Source organism: Vespa velutina, chromosome 20, assembly GCF_912470025.1.
Source record: "Vespa velutina chromosome 20, iVesVel2.1, whole genome shotgun sequence".
Classification (NCBI taxonomy): domain Eukaryota; kingdom Metazoa; phylum Arthropoda; class Insecta; order Hymenoptera; family Vespidae; genus Vespa; species Vespa velutina.
In genome coordinates, this window is record NC_062207.1 from 1,575,140 (window position 1) to 1,592,639 (window position 17,500).

Genomic DNA, 17,500 nt, shown 5'->3' on the forward strand with positions numbered 1-17,500 from the left:
TAATTAATATCGGAACTGAGAGTGAGACGGATTGATAAAAAAAAAAAAAAACAAAAAAAAATAAAAGAAAAAAAAGAAAAGAAGAGGGAAGATAAAAAACAGAAGAAAGAAAAAAAAGAAATTGGAAAGAGCAAAAAAGAAAAGATGGAAAAAAGTGAACTCTTGTCGATCATTTCCATTTCTTTTCACTCATCCCTTTTTATTTCTTTTTCTTTTATCATTATTGTCATCCTCCCCCCCCCCTCCCTCTACCCGCCACACCTCGTCCTTTTTATTTTCCAAATTCTTTATACCGAAGAAAAGATATTATCATTAAGAAAAAATACATTATATTATATTGGTCATTAATACGTTCAATGAAAGATCAATCGCGATTTTATTATAGTTTTTTTTTTTTTTTCTTTTATCTCATTTTTATAATTTGTACTATGTCTTCTCTTTCTTTCTTTCTTTCTTTCTTTTTCTCTTGTTGTTGTTATCTTTCAATTATTTTCTCCTTCTTTTCTTTCCTGGTTTATTTTCCTCCCTCAACCCCCCCGCCCCCGCCCCTTTCTTTTTGATCCTTCTTTTTGATCTTTCGATCCTTTTCAATCTCTCTTTTATCTTTCATCTTTCGATCGATCAACAATACCTTTCGAATACACACTTTTCCTTTTTGTTTTCCTCCTTATCTACTAATGACATCATTGATGTCAATGACAAAATACAATTGAACGTACAATCGCGCTTTAATAAAGTCAAAATTTAATGATTCACAAAATTCTGATCCTTACTCGGTAAAAATTCTGACCGATGGCGAAACGAGAGAGGAGAAGAAATTTAAAGCAGAAAAAAAGAAAAGAAAGAGAAAGAAATAATAAAGATTGTTAACAAAATGATGATGAGCTTAAAGGTGAAAGTTGAAAGGGCTCCCCCACCCCCTTCCCCTGGGAGGTGGGGGAAGATAAAAGTGGAAGAAAAATTTGCTGTCCGAATAAATTCTATATAAAAAGTGTAAAATGTTTAAGAAAAATTCTTTGAACGTTCGAAGAAAAAAAAACAAACAAAAAAAAAAAAAAAAAGAAAAAAAGGGGGAAAAAAAACAAAGTGAAAAAGGAGAATAAAGAGAACGAATCAGAGTAGAAACGAGAGCAAGAAGAATAAAAGAAGATAGAAAATTGTTTAGTGAAGTGAGATTAGAAAGACGAATGAATATTTTTCGACGAATGAATGATATTTCTTTTTTATTTTTATTTTTCCTTTTTTCCCTTTTTTTCACATTTTCTTTTCTTTTTTCTTTTCATCTTCAATTATTCACAAGACATTGTAAGATCTTACGATAAAATCAACTTGTGAAACGATTTGTCGAGTATGGAAAAAAAAAAGAAAGAAAAGAAAAAAAAAATAAAAAAATAAAAAAATAAAAAGAGAGAATATAAAAAACTAAATATATGTATATATATATGTATATATATATATATATATATATATATATATATATATATATATATATATGTGTTTGTATGTATAGGACGAATATATTTATTATATTGGTAGTATTAGATGTTAGATTTCAATATTAGAAAATTATCTGTTCAGTTATATATCATTATTACTATAGGAATCTGCGATATTAAATTTTCTGATATCTATACGTATATATGATATATGATATATAATATATGATATATGATATATATATATATATATATATATATAGAATCATTTACAAGATCATCGCTGTTGAATATTATATGTATAAATATTCTAATCAAAAGCATTGCGTTTATGTGAGTTTATATATTCAATCAAATTCATAAATGAATAACTATATTTTTTTTTTATTTTTATAGAATTAAATAATTCAAAATTAATGACCTTCGATCGTGCACTTAATATTGAAATAATAAATTACATTCGTCTGTCCATTGAATTTAAATCACTATTTCATATAATTCTAATCTCTCTCTCTCTCTCTCTCTCTCTCCCTCTCTCTTCCTCTCTCTCTCTCTCTCACTCCCTCTCTCTCTCTCTCTCTCTCTCTCTCTCCCTCTCTCTTTTTTTTTTTCAAACACACATCCATATATATGTTTGCATATGCGTTATAATTTATCTACGACATTTACTGAAACTCCAATAGAAAATATTTATCAGCTGATATGATATTTAACGTTGTCTCATATAAAAAAATAATTAAACGTCAGACCATTGATTCTTATATCTATGTAAATTCACGCAAAGAAAAAAAAAAAAAAAAAAAAAAAAAAAGAAAAAATGAAGTCTGTTAAATATCATTCCGATAATATATCTGATTATTAATCTTACTATGAATATTTTTTTTTATAACTTTAATTAGTATTAATCAATATGCTATCTCTAATCTCGCTCGATCATTTATTATTTACCGAGTATTTGATCAACGTGAGGCTTCGTTTATTATTCATTTATATACCAAGTGATCATTATATATTTTCTATTTTTTTCTTTTTTAATTGTCTTCATTAATTAAAAAAAAAAAAAAAAAAAAAAAAAAAAGTAAAAAAAAAAGAAAAAAATATTAAAATATAAAAAAGATCGAATATATCGAAGTGATTTCAATTGCGAACAAAAAAAAATCCCATTCGATTGTCCTTCGACTCGTTATCTTTCTTATTTTCTTTCGTTCGTTCGTTTCTTCGTTTTGTTTTCATTTAATTTTTTTTTTTTTTTTTCTATTTCTTTGTCGTTCTCATTAACCCTCTCTTGATTTTTTTCCGTTCAATTTTACTTGTCTATTTATTTTTTTTTTTTTTTTTTTTTTTTTTGTGTTTTTTCTTTGTTCTTTTTCTTTTTTTTTTTTTTTCTTGTTTCTTTTCCTTTCTTTTATCTTCATTTCAGGAAATAAAGATAAAAAGAGAAAAACAAAAAGAAACAAAAAAAACATTAAATATAAGTTTTCTTATATTTTTCAGGTACATTTGACTTTTCTCTATTTTAATATAATAAATCTTTGTTAGCTTTGTATCATTTAACTTTTTCCCTCGAAGAGTTCGTTTTAATGTATTCTTTTTTCTTTTTCTTTACTTTCACGAAGTCGTAATCATGGTTGAAATGAGAAAAGAAAAGAAAAGAAAAGAAAAGAAAAGAAAAGAAAAGAAAAGAAAAGAAAAAGTAAAAAAAGAAAAAAGAAAAAAAAGAAAAAGAATCAAATGACTCTCATTAGTTTATGAGACAATGTTTATGAGCGAAAGAAATTAATTTTTCCTTTTATTACTTATAACATTATTTCAAAAGTGTTCAGTTGAAAATTCTTCCTTCTTACTTTTCTTTCTCTCTTTTTTTTTTTTTTCTTTTCTTTTCTTTCCTTCTTCATCTTCATCTTCTTCTTCTTACTCTTCTCATTATCATTTCGATCTCATATGAACGACAAATTTATTATGTTTATAATTCATAATGATTAATCCATTTGATGATATTAATATCGGACATTATTAATATGATCACATAACTTCGTGAAAATGAATGAAATAAAATTTAATTTCCATTTTACTCAAGGATGTTTACTTAACGTTTTTCCCTTTTTATCGAAATCATTTAAAATGGAAAATAACCTTAATTTCTCATTAGTGCTGGCGAACGAGGACTCTATCGATGATTTGCAAATATTAACGAGATCCTTTTTTTTAAGATCGAATGTTTTAGTAATAATTTCAAATTCTTTGGATAATGTCGTGTTGTACATTCCTTTGTCATCCGTCTGTAAATAAAAAAAAAAAAAAAAAAAAGGGGGGGCGGATAAACGATTTATATTTAGAAAGGAATTCGAGTGAAAAAAAAGAAAAAAAAAAAAGGAAAAAAAAATTACAAACATTTTCGACATAAATCTTAAATGAATGATAATAAAAAAAAAAAAAAAAAGAAGAAAGAAAAGAAAGAAAAAAAATAACTATTACGAATAAAAATAAATAAATAAATAAATAAATAAACAAATAAATAAATAAATAATGTAAACGTAATTTTTCGAAAAGTTATTTTTAAAAGTAGAAATATATGAGAAGAATGCGAAACAATCGAAATGATTTGAAGATTGATTTTTTAATGATAATATATTAAAAAAATAATAAATTATTAGAAAGAAAAATATTGTTGAAAATATTCTTGAAAATCAATTAAAATATATATATATATATATATATATATATATATATATATATATATATATATTAAATTTATATAATATATCAATTAATTTACACGTATGAATGTATATATGTATGTATGTATGTATGTGTGTGTGTGTGTGTGTATATTTAAAAGATTATTATTCAAAATGAATTTCAATTGAAATGATTGAATATAAATATTATACTTACACAAATACAAATTGGATGCCCAGTTTGATACAAATATTTGAATTGATGATCTTCATATGATCGTACGGTTCCACATTTAATATTTGAGGTCAAACACAATTCTATTAGGTAGAAAAAAAAAGAAAAAAAAATGTTTTTAAATGATTTTTTTCTCTGTTGTCTGTCAAACAATCTTATATTACTTACCTACAGGAATTTGTGCTTTACATAAATAATCAAATGCGACAACTGAACCTCCAAGGTTAGGATGTATACAAGTACCATGACCTAGTCTATCTGGACGAAGTTCAAGTACTTCAAATGTCTCCCTTTCATTAGGAATCTATTTACACGCACATATATTAAGATATCTATTTATATATTATATTATATTATATATATACTAATTATAAATTTATATATGTATATATATATATATATATATATGTATACAAATATTAAGATATCTATTTATATATTATATTATATTATATACATATATATATATATATACTAATTATAAATTTATATGTATATATATGTATACATATATTAAGATATCTATTTATATATTATATTATATATATATATATATATATATATATATATATATATATATGTATATATACTAATTATAAATTTATATATATATAAAATATATATGCATGAAATTTATAAAAATTAATATAAATTAAAAAAAGAAATATATATATATATATAAATTATATAATATACAAATTTGTATACATACATATGTATATTTATAAATTATTTTTATAAATATATATATATATATATATATATATATAATCATATATTTATTAATAAATAAATGTGTATATAGAATTAAATATATATATATATATATATATACCTCCGCACCATGTATTACAACTTTTAAGCCATTTTGTCGCGCTTCATATAAAGGTATGTAATGCAACTTTCCTTTAACCGGATCTCCACCAAAATCAACTCCCTTTACTATGTCTGGATATTGGATCGAATAATCTATTGCTAATTGACAATTTTCTTTGGCATTCTCGCAATCTTGAGCCCGATCAACTGATATTAATAATTTAACGATTATATTAGGATAAGTATTTTTAGATACGCTAAAACGAAAAAAGAAAAATATTAAAAAAAAAAAAAAAAAAAAAAAAAAAAAAGAAAATGAAACAAAATAAAATAAAATAAAATAAAATAAAATAAAATAAAGTAAAATAAAATGAAACAAAATAAAATAAAATAAAATAAAATAAAATAAAATAAAGTAAAATAAAATGAAACAAAATAAAATAAAATAAAATAAAAAAAAAAAAAAATAAAAATATATATATATATATATATATATATATATATATATATGTATTATACAATTTTTTTTTCTATGATTTAAGAAATTGTCTATCTTATTATCATTATTATTATCATTAATATTATCATTATTATTATCATTATTATAGTCATCATTATTATTATTATAATTTTCTTTTCTTTATTTATTTATTTATTTTTTTTTTGCTTCTTTCTTTTTTTTTTCTTTCCTTACCATATGGCATTTATCATAGCTTCGATATATTCTTTCTTCGTCATTCTTCCTTCTACATGCCGTGGTGTACTTCTTAATTCCAAATAAATAACATTGTCCTCCATGAATTCCCTTATTACGTCACATGTGGCAATATAAATGGCTTGAGGGGAAATTGTTAACGAATGTATTACGTGGAATAATTTGAAACATCTGTGAAAAAAAAAAGAAAAAAAAAAGAAACAAAATGAAAAAAAAAAAAAAAGAAAAAGAAAAATAGACAACAAAACGACAAAAGCGAAACGACAGCGAAGAGGGTGAAACGAAAGAAAAAAAAAAAACCAAACAAACAATAAGGAGAAAAAAAAACAAACAAATAAACAAAAAAACAAGAAAAAAGAAAACGTTATTCCTCATCTTTTCTGACTTTTATCATTTTCTTCAAATTAATATTATCTACGATAATGTAAATAATTTATTGATACACAATATATATATATATACATATATACATATGTGTGTGTGTGTGTGTGTAATACGAAGATGACAAAATTAATAATTAATACGTACTCTTTCAAATTGTTCGCCGACTGAAGTTGTACGTATTTTTCAAATGACATAAACTCTGCATTTGGCATAATCTCTGTATTTGTCATTAGATAAATCTTTTTCAATGTCGGTAAAGTGAGAGAACCGCTTAAATGGGCATGTAATTCCTGAAAAAGAGAGTATAAAAAAAAAAAAAAAAAAAAAAAAAAAAAAAAAAAAAAAAAAAGGAAGAAAAAAAGAAACAAAAAGAAAGAGAGAAAGAAAGAGAAGAAGAAAATGGTACGAAGAGACAGAATTATGAACTATCAAAAACAATGTAACGTATGTACATATTCAAATATACAAATAATATACTTACGATCTTTGGTAACTTTTGACAAAAATTTTTCAAATTCATGATGATAATTTGTCCTAGAAATTGTTGAAAAGATTTTTATTAACCGTTATAGAATACAGTAATAAATAATTTTTTTTTCTTTTTTTGAAAATCACACGAAATTAACTTAAAAATATCGCAGTTATATATAAATATATATATATATATAAATATGGTCGTTTTAGATTAAAGCGCCAATCGTATCAAGTGACAGTTTATGAAAGCTTAACAGTTTGATATTCTCTTTTTTTTTTCCCCTATATTCATCTTCCAAAATTAACGTTAATAGTTTTAACCTAATCAAAGTTAGATCTAATCTAATCGCATCAAGTTATAAAGATTTATATGAAAATGTTAACCTATTTTATGTATTTAACAATTAATAAAATTAAACAAATGGATAATTCTTACCTCAGTGTTCTATCCCGCGTTAATGAGACGTCCGTGATACCGGTAAGAAACACAAAACTGAACTGTTCGTAGAATCTCAAATGAAGTCAATAATATAGTGACTTTGAGCGCTCCTATCGGCGAAATAACGAAACAACTATCGGTTACGAAATGCGTTCGAATTTTAAATCTTTCGAATATTATCAGATCTCTATGAATTTTTTTTTACTCTTTTTTTATATGATAATAAAAAAGAAAAGAAAACAGAAACATATATATATATATTTGTTTATTAATACAACATTTAAATTTAAATTCAAATAATTTTGTATATATATATATATATATAAAATAAATTATATATATGTATTATTTATGTCTAAATATAAAGATAATAATTTTTCTATTACTAATTTTTATTATAATTTTTTGTATTAATACCGACAAGAAATAATACTAATTATTATATATATATATATATATATATATATATATATATATATATGTAAAAAAAAATTCTAATTTCAATATACACGATTTAAATATAAATATAAATTTTTAATTATTCAATTAATTTCTTCTTATAATTTTTGTATTATTTTCTTTTTTTTTAATTCCTACAATTTTTATGAACTTTCTAATAATATTGTTAATAAATAAAATTCTAATTTTTTATTTATATATATATATATATATTTTTTATTTATATATATATATTTATATATTTATATATATATATTTTTTTTAATTATATATATTAATATATATTGAAAATTTTATATATTAATATATTAATTATATATAGAAAATTTTAATTTTTTAATACAATCTCGATATAATTAAAAAATTCTTATTTTCTAATTTAATTATTTTATATATATATATATATATATATATATATAAATTGAAAAATTTTTTTTAATATATTAAATAATTATAACTGAAGTATTTATAAGTGAAAATAATTATAATTGAAAATTAATATCAGTATAAAAGTAATTAGATAAAACAATAATAATCATTATTTCGTTAATATACATTATCGAGATGTCATTATTAATGTAATATCAAATGATAATAAATAAAATAATACGTATGATAGGAATGGTAATGTAACTGACATAGCATATAATCGACCTGGCAACAGCTTCAAATAACAGTTTAACCTTAGGTGTCTGTTATCTGAAACTATATTAACCAGCATGATCGCTTACTATTGTTGACCACCCTAAACGATCGTTATCAGGTGTACTTGTAGAGCTGAAAAAATAATATTCTGTTGAAAGAATTCATATTTTAATTGATCAAAATGAAAATAGACGAATTTTCTAAAATAATATATTCGCCTCTATCGTTTTATTTCCAGAGAAAGTCATATATTAATTAAATCAGATGACTATAATTACGTAAACAATTAATAAAATGAATCAAGAATGAATTAAATAGAGAGAGAGAGAGAGAGAGAGTATGTGTGTGTGTTTATGTGTAATGAATTTGAACATCAAATCATTGACGTAATTTAAAATCGCATAGAGTTAACTATTAACATAATGAAATGATATATTTTTACTTTCTTTTCTTTGTTCTCAATTCAATAAATTCTAAATCTCAATATAAATTAGAATCTTATTACGTCAGTGTTTACGACAACAGTGAAATAATAAGGATTATGGGAGTATCAAAGTTATCTATGGGATGGACTTTCAGAATACCATCTCTCATTCCATTGCAATCCCACGAAACTTCTTTTCAATTCTACATAATACATCCAAATTGATTATAATTATTTATATTTTTATTAAAAATGAAGAATTCATATCGATTATCAATGATTGTTTACAAAAAAAAATCGATCCTTTACAATTTATCGAGGATTTATTACAAGAAAAGAAAAAAATTCACGGTTTTAAATCGAAAATTTTTTTCTTTTAGATTTTTTACAATTGAAAGAAACATTCATGCTCTCGAATTGTCGTGAAACATCGTATAAAATATTTTCACGGCGTTGTTCACGAAATAGAAAAGAAAAAAAGATAAATAAGGATAAAGGAAAAAAGAAAAGAAGATAAGAAATTTTTCTTTCATACGAATCGCTATTATAATTATTATAATTTTTTTATTATAATTATTTCAATTATATAATTTTTATAAATTATAATAATTTTTCATTATAAGTTTTATAATAACTTTTAAAAATTATTATAATTTTTTATATTTATATTATTATTTATATTATTATAAAAATTATCCCCCCTTCTTTGTTTTTTTCCAAAAAAAAAAAAAAAGAAAAAAAAAAAATTGAAAAGAAAAAAACAAAATTATTGAACCACCTGAACAGACATATATTATTACGTTTCTTTTCTTTTTTTTTTTTTTCTTTTTTATTTCTTCTCTTTTAATAACAAATCACGTGATATTATGAACGCCAATAGTGTGTTAATCGATTTCGATTATGTTAGAATATTGATGAGCATCGATAAAAGTATTTAAAATGGTGTGTGTCGTACGACAATTGGAAGGGGAACTATTTAAGGATATCGAGAATGTTAACGAGCATATTCGCGTAAGTAAGTTTCTCTTGATCGTATTAATTATAATTAGAAAGAATAATAATCTCGCATTTGATAACATTACAAATACGAAAATTAAATAATATAATTAATCGTACATTTTGATAATTATTACATTTATTACATTGAAATAAATTATGGAAAGTAATCGTGGAAAGGAAGAGACACAAGGGTAATTAACCTCATACGTTATTTAATTATATATTTACAAAAAATAAAAAAATAAAAAAATAAAAAAAAAAATAAAAAAAAAAACAATACACGTATATATATATATATTTAATTAATAATAGATTGTAATTAATAATAATAATAATAATAATAATAATAATAATAATAATAATAATAAAAAATATTATCATAAAAAGTTCTCCAACGATGTCATCGACGGTAGCTGGCCAGGATCAATCATTTTCAAATACAAATCTAACGACAACGAAAAAATCATTACAGAATTATGGTAAAAGTATTTCTTTTTTTTCTTTTTTTAATCTTTTTCTTTCTCTTTTTTCCTTTTTTTTTTTTTTCTCTTTTTTGGAATTGTTAAGTTAACACATAGAAATAATTTATTTTATTAATTAATACATAGATATTTTTAAACGTTCCCGTTCTAATTTTTAATTTAAAGGCGTCAGTAACGTTCTCGTTCTCGGATTGGAAGTTAACGGAGTGAAGTATCAAGGAATTTTGCTTCCACAAAAAGAGTGTAAAAACAAAATAATATAAAATTTCAACGATCAAAAAGGTGACGATTATATATACGCATTTATTTCTTTTTCGTCTTTTTTTTCTTCGTTCGTTTTTTCCGTCTTTATTATTATTATTTTTTTTTTTTTATTCCTTACCTCTTTCATCAACGAATCACAATATTAAATTATAATTATGACAATTTTTCTGATTTAATATCGTCGTTTCTTTGTCCTCTTTTTTTTTCATCTTTTTCTTTTATATATATATATATATATATATATATATATATATATATATATATATATATTTTTTTTTCTCCTTTCTTTTTTTTTTTTTACCTTGTCATAATAATTCCTCGATATTATTTATTTTCAAATGAATAATTTTCTTTTTTTTTTTTTCCTCCCCCTCCCTTTTCCGTCGTCTCCATTTTCCATTAGAAATAAGGATTAACATTTATAATTATATTCCTGATATTCCTGAGCTCTTAATGTTGTCACTTGCCACCCTTTATCAGCATTTCCGGGGCTATATTATGGCTAGAGCGATCGCATAAAGCGTAAACAAATATTCCGTATCTTAGATTCTCTTTGATAGAGACCACTTCGTGTGGACGGTCATGACAGCATCGTCATCATTCAGTTTAACATCCGACACGCTCGAAAGTCGAGTAGGAAATTTTTTTCGATTGGAAAAAAATTCAACTTCATTTTTTTGTTTTCTTTTCTTTATATTTATATATATATATATATATGTGTGTGTGTGTGTGTGTGTGTGAAATTTTTTTTTTGTTAAGAATCTTCCTTATATAAAAGTAAAAAAAAAAAAAGAAAAAAAAAAAAGAAATAGAAAAAAAAGGTAAAAAAAAAGAGTAAAAGAAAAAAGAAACAAAAATTCGTTGTAAGAGATAGAAAGAACGATTAGAAATTAATTCGTTAAAAAAAATGAACAGTGGAATTAGTCGTTCATAGATCGAGATCGTGTGAACGTGTCTCGTTGCGACATATAAAATCGTGTTAGATTTTTTTAGTTCGCAATTGTATAAAAAAAAAAAAAAAATAAAAAAAAAAAAAAAATAAAAAAAAAGAAGACAAAAAGGATTCTACGTTAAATTATTCGCCGTGTTTGTTTCATGATCGATACAATCAATCAAATCGATGATTATGTGATATAATATTATAGCAATTTTACGTGTCACGCTGTCGATAAGCAGAGTATTAATTCTTTGTGATATTGATTTAAAAGTATTATGCTCTACTTATCGAATACGAGGCCACGAGAATATCGTCGAATTGGATTTGAAAATGTTCTTTTTTTTTTTTTTTTTTTTTTTTTTTTTTTTTTTTTTGGAAATCGAAAGTCGAGCTTTTATTTATCTTTTATTTATTTTATTTTGTTTTCTATTTTTTTTTTTCTTCTTTTTTTTTCGTGGGGGGGAGGGGGGCGGAGAGAATTTTGGACATTGTGCGTACTCGCCTTGACGATTCCCATATTTTTAGCATAATCCAGCCGTAACGATAAGAGGCATTATGCTTAGAATATGGAAAGTCGTAAATGTGCTGCAATCGTCGTTAATTAGAAAGAGACGGAACTGGACCATTAAAAATATACTGTTCGTTTATCTTTATCGTATTTACGTAAGTTGATTTGTCAATTTAATTTGTTACATTGTTTTTCTTTAAATTAAATTCGTTAACTTTTATACTAATAATTCTTATAATAATAATAATAATAATAATAATAATAATAATAATAATAATAATAATAATTGTAAAGTTATAAATATTAATTCAATATATTATTATATTATTCAAATATAATTTACTATAGAAATATAAATAAATTGTATATTACAATATAATGTATATATTAAATATAATGTATCATATATATATATATATATATATATATATATATATATATATATATATATATATATATATATATAATATAAACATATATAAATTAGTGATTTCAAAAGGGTATATGTTAAATTAAAGAATTACGAAATAAATATAATAAATTTTTCATGAAATTTATCTTTAACATCTGTCTAATGTTTTTTTTTTTTTTTTGTTTGTTTTTTTAATGCATTATATGAATTAAATTCAAAGAAATGTCTTTAATTATTTCATAGAAATATTATTATTAAACAATTAAATAAATAAAGAAAATAAATCATTATTGAATATTCGCAAAGTTATATCACACATGTACAATTTTTTAAATTACAAATTCATTGATCGTGTTATATGTAAATAATCGAAATGAGATAGAAGATGATGATGAATAATTAAATGAGAAAAAAAAAAAAAAAGAAGGAAGATAAAAAAATGATAAAAAGCAAAAAAAAAAAAAAAAAAAAAGAAAAAGAACAGTAAAAGATAACTTACGATAAGTCGTCGTATTATATTTATATAGTTATCAATTTGACATTAAACGTCAGTGATCGTACGAACTTCGTTTAGCGCGAACAATAATTTGTCACGATTGTCGTTTTTGTTACAATTATTATTCACAGAATAATTCGTCAAAATCAATTGATCCGATTATCGATTGGCCCACCATAATATTGTTACGTTAGAAAGGAAGAAAAGAAGAGAATTATTTTTGTTTTCCTGTTAAATTAAAAGAAAAGAAGAAAGAAAGGAAAAAAGAAAAAAAAAAAAAAAATAAAGAAAATATGCGCGTTGCAATCATTGGAGCAGGTGTTATCGGTATGACCAGTGGATTGGCGTTGAAAAAAAATTTTCCCGAATATCAGGTGACCATTTTTTCGACAGCGTTTACGCCAAACACAACAGGCGATGGCAGTGCCGGCCTTTGGACACCATTTTTACTCGGTGACACCCCCCAAGAAAATATTTTGTAAGATTTAATTTTTACCCTTTTTTTTTTCTTTTCTCTTTCGTTTTTCTTTCCTTTTCTTTTTTTTTCTTCTTTTTTTTTCCTTTCCTTTATTTCTTTTTTTTTTCAGTCTCTTCATTTATCTCAACAAGTATATCCCAATAACTGATATATAATATTAATATTGTCTATCTTATATCGTATCAGAAATATTTGATTAAAATGTCATTAAATAATATTGTATCAATAAATAAGGATCATATTACGTTATTGATCGTAATATTACTTCGCTATTTATTTATTTTCACTTTTAGAACGTCGTAATTTCTTTATTTTTTTCTCTTTCTTTCTTTCGTTCTTATTTTTTTTTTTTTTTTTTTTTTTACGATTATAAAACCATTCGATAAGATAAGAAATGTAAGGACAGAGAATATGTAAAAACAAAAAGAAAAAAATTTATCTGAATACTTTGTAAAACCTGCGAGACTAATGATAATGATTTCTTCTTTATGTATATATTTTCTCTTTTAATTTTTTTTTTCTTTCTTTCGAAAATCTCTGCGTTTACGAATTTACTTTCTTTCTTTCTTTCTTTCTTTCTTTCTTTCTTTCTTTCTTCCTTTTTTTCTTTCTTTCTGTCTGTCTTTTTCTTTTTTTTTTCTTTTTTTTTTTTTAGAAGATGGTCAGAAAGGACGCTACGTTTGTTCGAAAAATTTTGGAAATTTGGCCTGGCCAAGGAAACTGGTCTATGTCTTTTGCCGATAACTTATGTAACCAGTGAAAACCATACAAATAAAATGCCATGGATTAAATTAGTTTATGGTGCTCATTCATTAACCTTGGACGAATTAAAAAAATTAAACGAGGAACATAAAAGCAATTATGTGTAAGTAATTAAGTGCGTTACGTGTATAATATAAGAAAAAAAAAAAATATATATATATATAGATAGAGAGATAGAACTCGTTAATTAATTTCAATGAATGGAAAAGAAATGAAAACTTGTGTTTCATTTACGTAGATTAAAAAGAAAAATAAAAAGGTTTCTAACATTTTTCTGTTTTTTTTCTTTTTTTCATTTTTTTTTTTTTATAGAAATGGTTGGCATTTCGTGACGTACACCTGCGAGCCAACTAGTTTCTTACCTTGGCTAACGAATAAATTTGTCGCATTGGGTGGCAAATTGAAAAGAAGAACGATTCGTGACTTAAGTGAATTGATTGACGATGGTTATGAAATTGTTATCAATTGCAGTGGTCTTGGAGCACGAGAACTCGTCAATGACGACACTGTCACAGCTGTGAGAGGTCAAGTTACTAGGGTAAATATATATTTTTTACACAGTCATATGTATATATACATGTATATATATTATATACATACATACAATGAGTTTTATGTATACATATACATAATACTTGTATACACACACATATATATATATGTATATATATATGTAAACATAAAACCTTGTGCATTATAATGTGTGTGGCTGTATATGTGTGTGTGTGTGTGTGTTGTAATAAATATATATATATATTAGGTTGGAAACTATGAAACGGGCGTTTTTTGTTTAGTCCGTGTTTATAATTTTCCCGTTTCATAGTTTCCAACCTAATATATAAAGGGTGTGCTAAAAGTTTTTAGATAGGCTAAAAATTTCTAAAAGATATAAAAAATCGATTACACATTTCCAAGCTAATTATCTTTTTCTTTTTTCTGTTTTTCTGTCTTTTTTTTTTTTTTTTTTTGTTTTTGTTTTTTTTTTATCTTCAAATCGTAAAGTTCGTAAAACTACAATATTAACTATAAAGAAGAGCAAACAGGTATCGAAAAAAAATAACTGATATTTTATATCGTTAAAAAACTTTTGGCCCACCCTGTATATATACCCTAACAAAAACTTAACGTAATGATATCACGCTCTGAAATATGATATATATAATGTATAAGTCTTTGTATGTATTTGTTTATCTGTTATCTCTCTCTCTCTCTCTCTCTCTCTCTCTCTCTCTCTCTCTCTCTTTCTTTCTTTTTGTCATTAATTTCTTCTTTTAATATGTAATTTTTGTTACATTAATTTTCTTAATTTTTCTTTTTCTCCATTTTCTATACTTTTTTTTTAAGGTAAAAGCACCCTGGGTCCTGCATTGTTTCGTGGTGGACGATGACAATTGCAATTACGTTATACCAAAGTAAAGAAAAAAATGTTGTAAACAAACTTCATTTAAACAAAAAAAAAATGATCTCTCAATAATCTAATAATATTTTCTAAGATCAATTCATTTTTATATTTTTAAATTTACAATTTATATTTATTTCTTTTCATTACCATCATCATCATTATTATTATTATTATTATTATTATTATTATTATTATTATTATTATTATTATTATTATAAATTACTATTATACATTGTTTTATTAATGAACAATATAATAAAACAAAACAAAATAGGAAATATTTAATTACTTATATTACAAAAGTAAATTAGAAATTTCTAATACGAATAATAAACCAGCTTATATCTCTAATTGTCTCTGTTCTATTTATTTATTTATTTATTTATTTATTTATTTTTCTTTAGTACAAACAACGTCGTCTTAGGCGGTACACATCAAGAGGGGGATTACGATCTTTGTGTGCGAGAGAAGGACACAAAATTCATTCACGAAGGATGTCATCGTATTCTTCCATCATTAAAGGTAACATAGAAGAAATATATATTTAGTTTAGCCAAAAGATTCTTATAGATCATATTAAAAATCAATTATGTACTCCTTTATCGAGACTCTTTAGGCTCTCATAATTAATATTTTAATAGTTCATCGTAAACTTGTAGTTTTACGATTTAAAAAAAAAAGAGAAGAAAAAAAAAATTAATCCAACGAGTCTCGAAAAAGAACAATCTATATTTAAAATATCACATGTAAACTTTAGATTCATCTAGTAATGTTTGCCATACCTAGTAACAATTGTAGAGCCCATCTAGTAATTTTTGACTCGTCTAGTAACTATGTTTGGGTCCATCTAGTAATTTTTGACCGACCTGAGAATGTTTGATCCGTCTAGTGATTTTTGACATATCTAGTAACAATTGTAGGGCCCATCTAGTAATTTTTGACTCGTCTAGTAACTATGTTTGGGTCCATCTAGTAATTTTTGACCGACCTGAGAATGTTTGATCCGTCTAGTGATTTTTGACATATCTAGTAACAATTGTAGGGCCCATCTAGTAATTTTTGACTCGTCTATTAATTATGTTTGGGTCCATCTAGTAATTTTTGACCGACCTAAGAATGTTTGATCCGTCTAGTGATTTTTGATATATCTAGTAACAATTGTAAGGCCCATCTAGTAATTTTTGACTCGACTATTAACTATGTTTAGGTCCATCTAGTAATTTTTGACCGACCAGAGAATGTTTGATTCGTCTAGTGATATTTTTAATAATACACCTAAGAATTTGTTTGGTTAATCTATATAATTTTTGGCTATAAATAACTATATAATAATAATCATTGACAAATGTTTAATTTTAATATGATAAATAAAAACAAAGAAAAATGATTTTATTGTACAGAAAGCTGAAATATTAAGATCATGGGTCGGCCTTCGACCTGGAAGATCAAAAGTTCGTTTGGAAACGGAAATTTTGGAATCTAAAAGAAATGGTAAAAAGTGTCACGTGAGTATGATACGAAATATTGCAGTAGTTTTTCTTCTTTTTTTTTTCTTTTTTTTTTTTTGTTGTTCTTTTTCTCTTTTATACGCACACATCCTAATCGATTTCGTTGATACAGGTGATACATAATTATGGTCACGGTGGTGCTGGTCTTACTTTGAGTTGGGGATGTGCATTGGACGTTGTTGATATTGTTCGAAGTATCGATCAAAATGAAAGAAAACATTCGAAATTATAATTTCATTTAAAAAAAAAAAAAAATAAATAAATAAATATAATCTCGTAGACGATCATCATAAGGTAGGGAATTTTTTTTTATTAATTTAAAAAAAAAAAAACTTTTACACGTAAATGAAAATATCAATTGTACTGATCCATGTTATATATAATGAATTAAAATATATAATACGTAAACGAAACGAAACACATTCTCACAATTGTTATTTCGATTAAAAATATAATTGAATCGTAAGAAGAATTTATTTCATGACGATTATTTATTACACGAAGAAAGTTTCTTTTTATTTTTTTTTTTTTTTTTTTGACAAATTAT

The 17,500-nt window shown here is 23.6% G+C and overlaps 3 protein-coding genes across 5 annotated transcripts in view; 2 read left to right on the plus strand and 1 right to left on the minus strand.

Moving 5' to 3' along the window:
* Positions 1–3,189: 3,189 nt before the first annotated feature.
* Positions 3,190–7,243, minus strand: LOC124955959 (adenosine deaminase-like protein). The gene is made up of 8 exons (XM_047511176.1): positions 7,175–7,243; positions 6,746–6,798; positions 6,409–6,554; positions 5,860–6,051; positions 5,185–5,422; positions 4,518–4,653; positions 4,332–4,432; positions 3,190–3,715 (listed from the first exon to the last, which is right to left on the minus strand). Exons 2-8 carry the CDS (start codon positions 6,782–6,784, stop codon positions 3,509–3,511), a joined length of 1,059 nt encoding a protein of 352 aa, XP_047367132.1. The 5' UTR covers positions 6,785–6,798; positions 7,175–7,243; the 3' UTR covers positions 3,190–3,508.
* Positions 7,244–8,601: 1,358 nt separating this feature from the next.
* LOC124956055 (tubulin polyglutamylase TTLL13) overlaps positions 8,602–17,500 on the plus strand; it is an 18,380-nt gene continuing 9,481 nt past the window's right edge. The window contains exon 1 of one of the 2 annotated variants that reach the window (XM_047511423.1): positions 8,602–8,618. The gene's annotated coding sequence lies outside the window, so the exon portion shown is untranslated. Of the gene's footprint in view, positions 8,619–17,214; positions 17,248–17,500 lie in introns of those variants that run through there. The other variant, XM_047511425.1, reaches the window with a different exon arrangement.
* LOC124956057 (D-aspartate oxidase) lies at positions 12,759–17,192 on the plus strand. Of its 2 annotated transcripts, none has more exons than XM_047511427.1 (7): positions 12,759–13,281; positions 13,940–14,146; positions 14,356–14,581; positions 15,388–15,455; positions 15,850–15,967; positions 16,846–16,950; positions 17,066–17,192. In XM_047511427.1, the coding sequence occupies exons 1-7, from the start codon at positions 13,097–13,099 to the stop codon at positions 17,183–17,185; spliced, it is 1,029 nt and encodes a 342-aa protein (XP_047367383.1). In that variant the 5' UTR covers positions 12,759–13,096; the 3' UTR covers positions 17,186–17,192. The 2 variants fall into 2 exon arrangements, with proteins under 2 accessions (XP_047367383.1, XP_047367382.1); XM_047511426.1 differs by having other exon boundaries at positions 12,764–13,281; positions 13,937–14,146.

Bases quoted from the DNA above. Each gene is read 5' to 3' on its own strand.
- LOC124956057 (XM_047511426.1), top strand. From the start codon at position 13,097: ATGCGCGTTGCAATCATTGGAGCAGGTGTTATCGGTATGACCAGTGGA. The intron at 15,456-15,849 runs GTAAAGAAAAAA...ATTTTTCTTTAG, and splicing joins TGCAATTACGTTATACCAAA to TACAAACAACGTCGTCTTAG. The intron at 15,968-16,845 runs GTAACATAGAAG...TTTATTGTACAG, and splicing joins GTATTCTTCCATCATTAAAG to AAAGCTGAAATATTAAGATC.
- LOC124955959 (XM_047511176.1), bottom strand. From the start codon at position 6,784: ATGAATTTGAAAAATTTTTGTCAAAAGTTACCAAAGATC. The intron at 6,555-6,745 runs GTAAGTATATTA...TCTCTTTTTCAG, and splicing joins GTCAAAAGTTACCAAAGATC to GAATTACATGCCCATTTAAG. The intron at 3,716-4,331 runs GTAAGTATAATA...TTTTATTTACAG, and splicing joins GGCATCCAATTTGTATTTGT to ACGGATGACAAAGGAATGTA.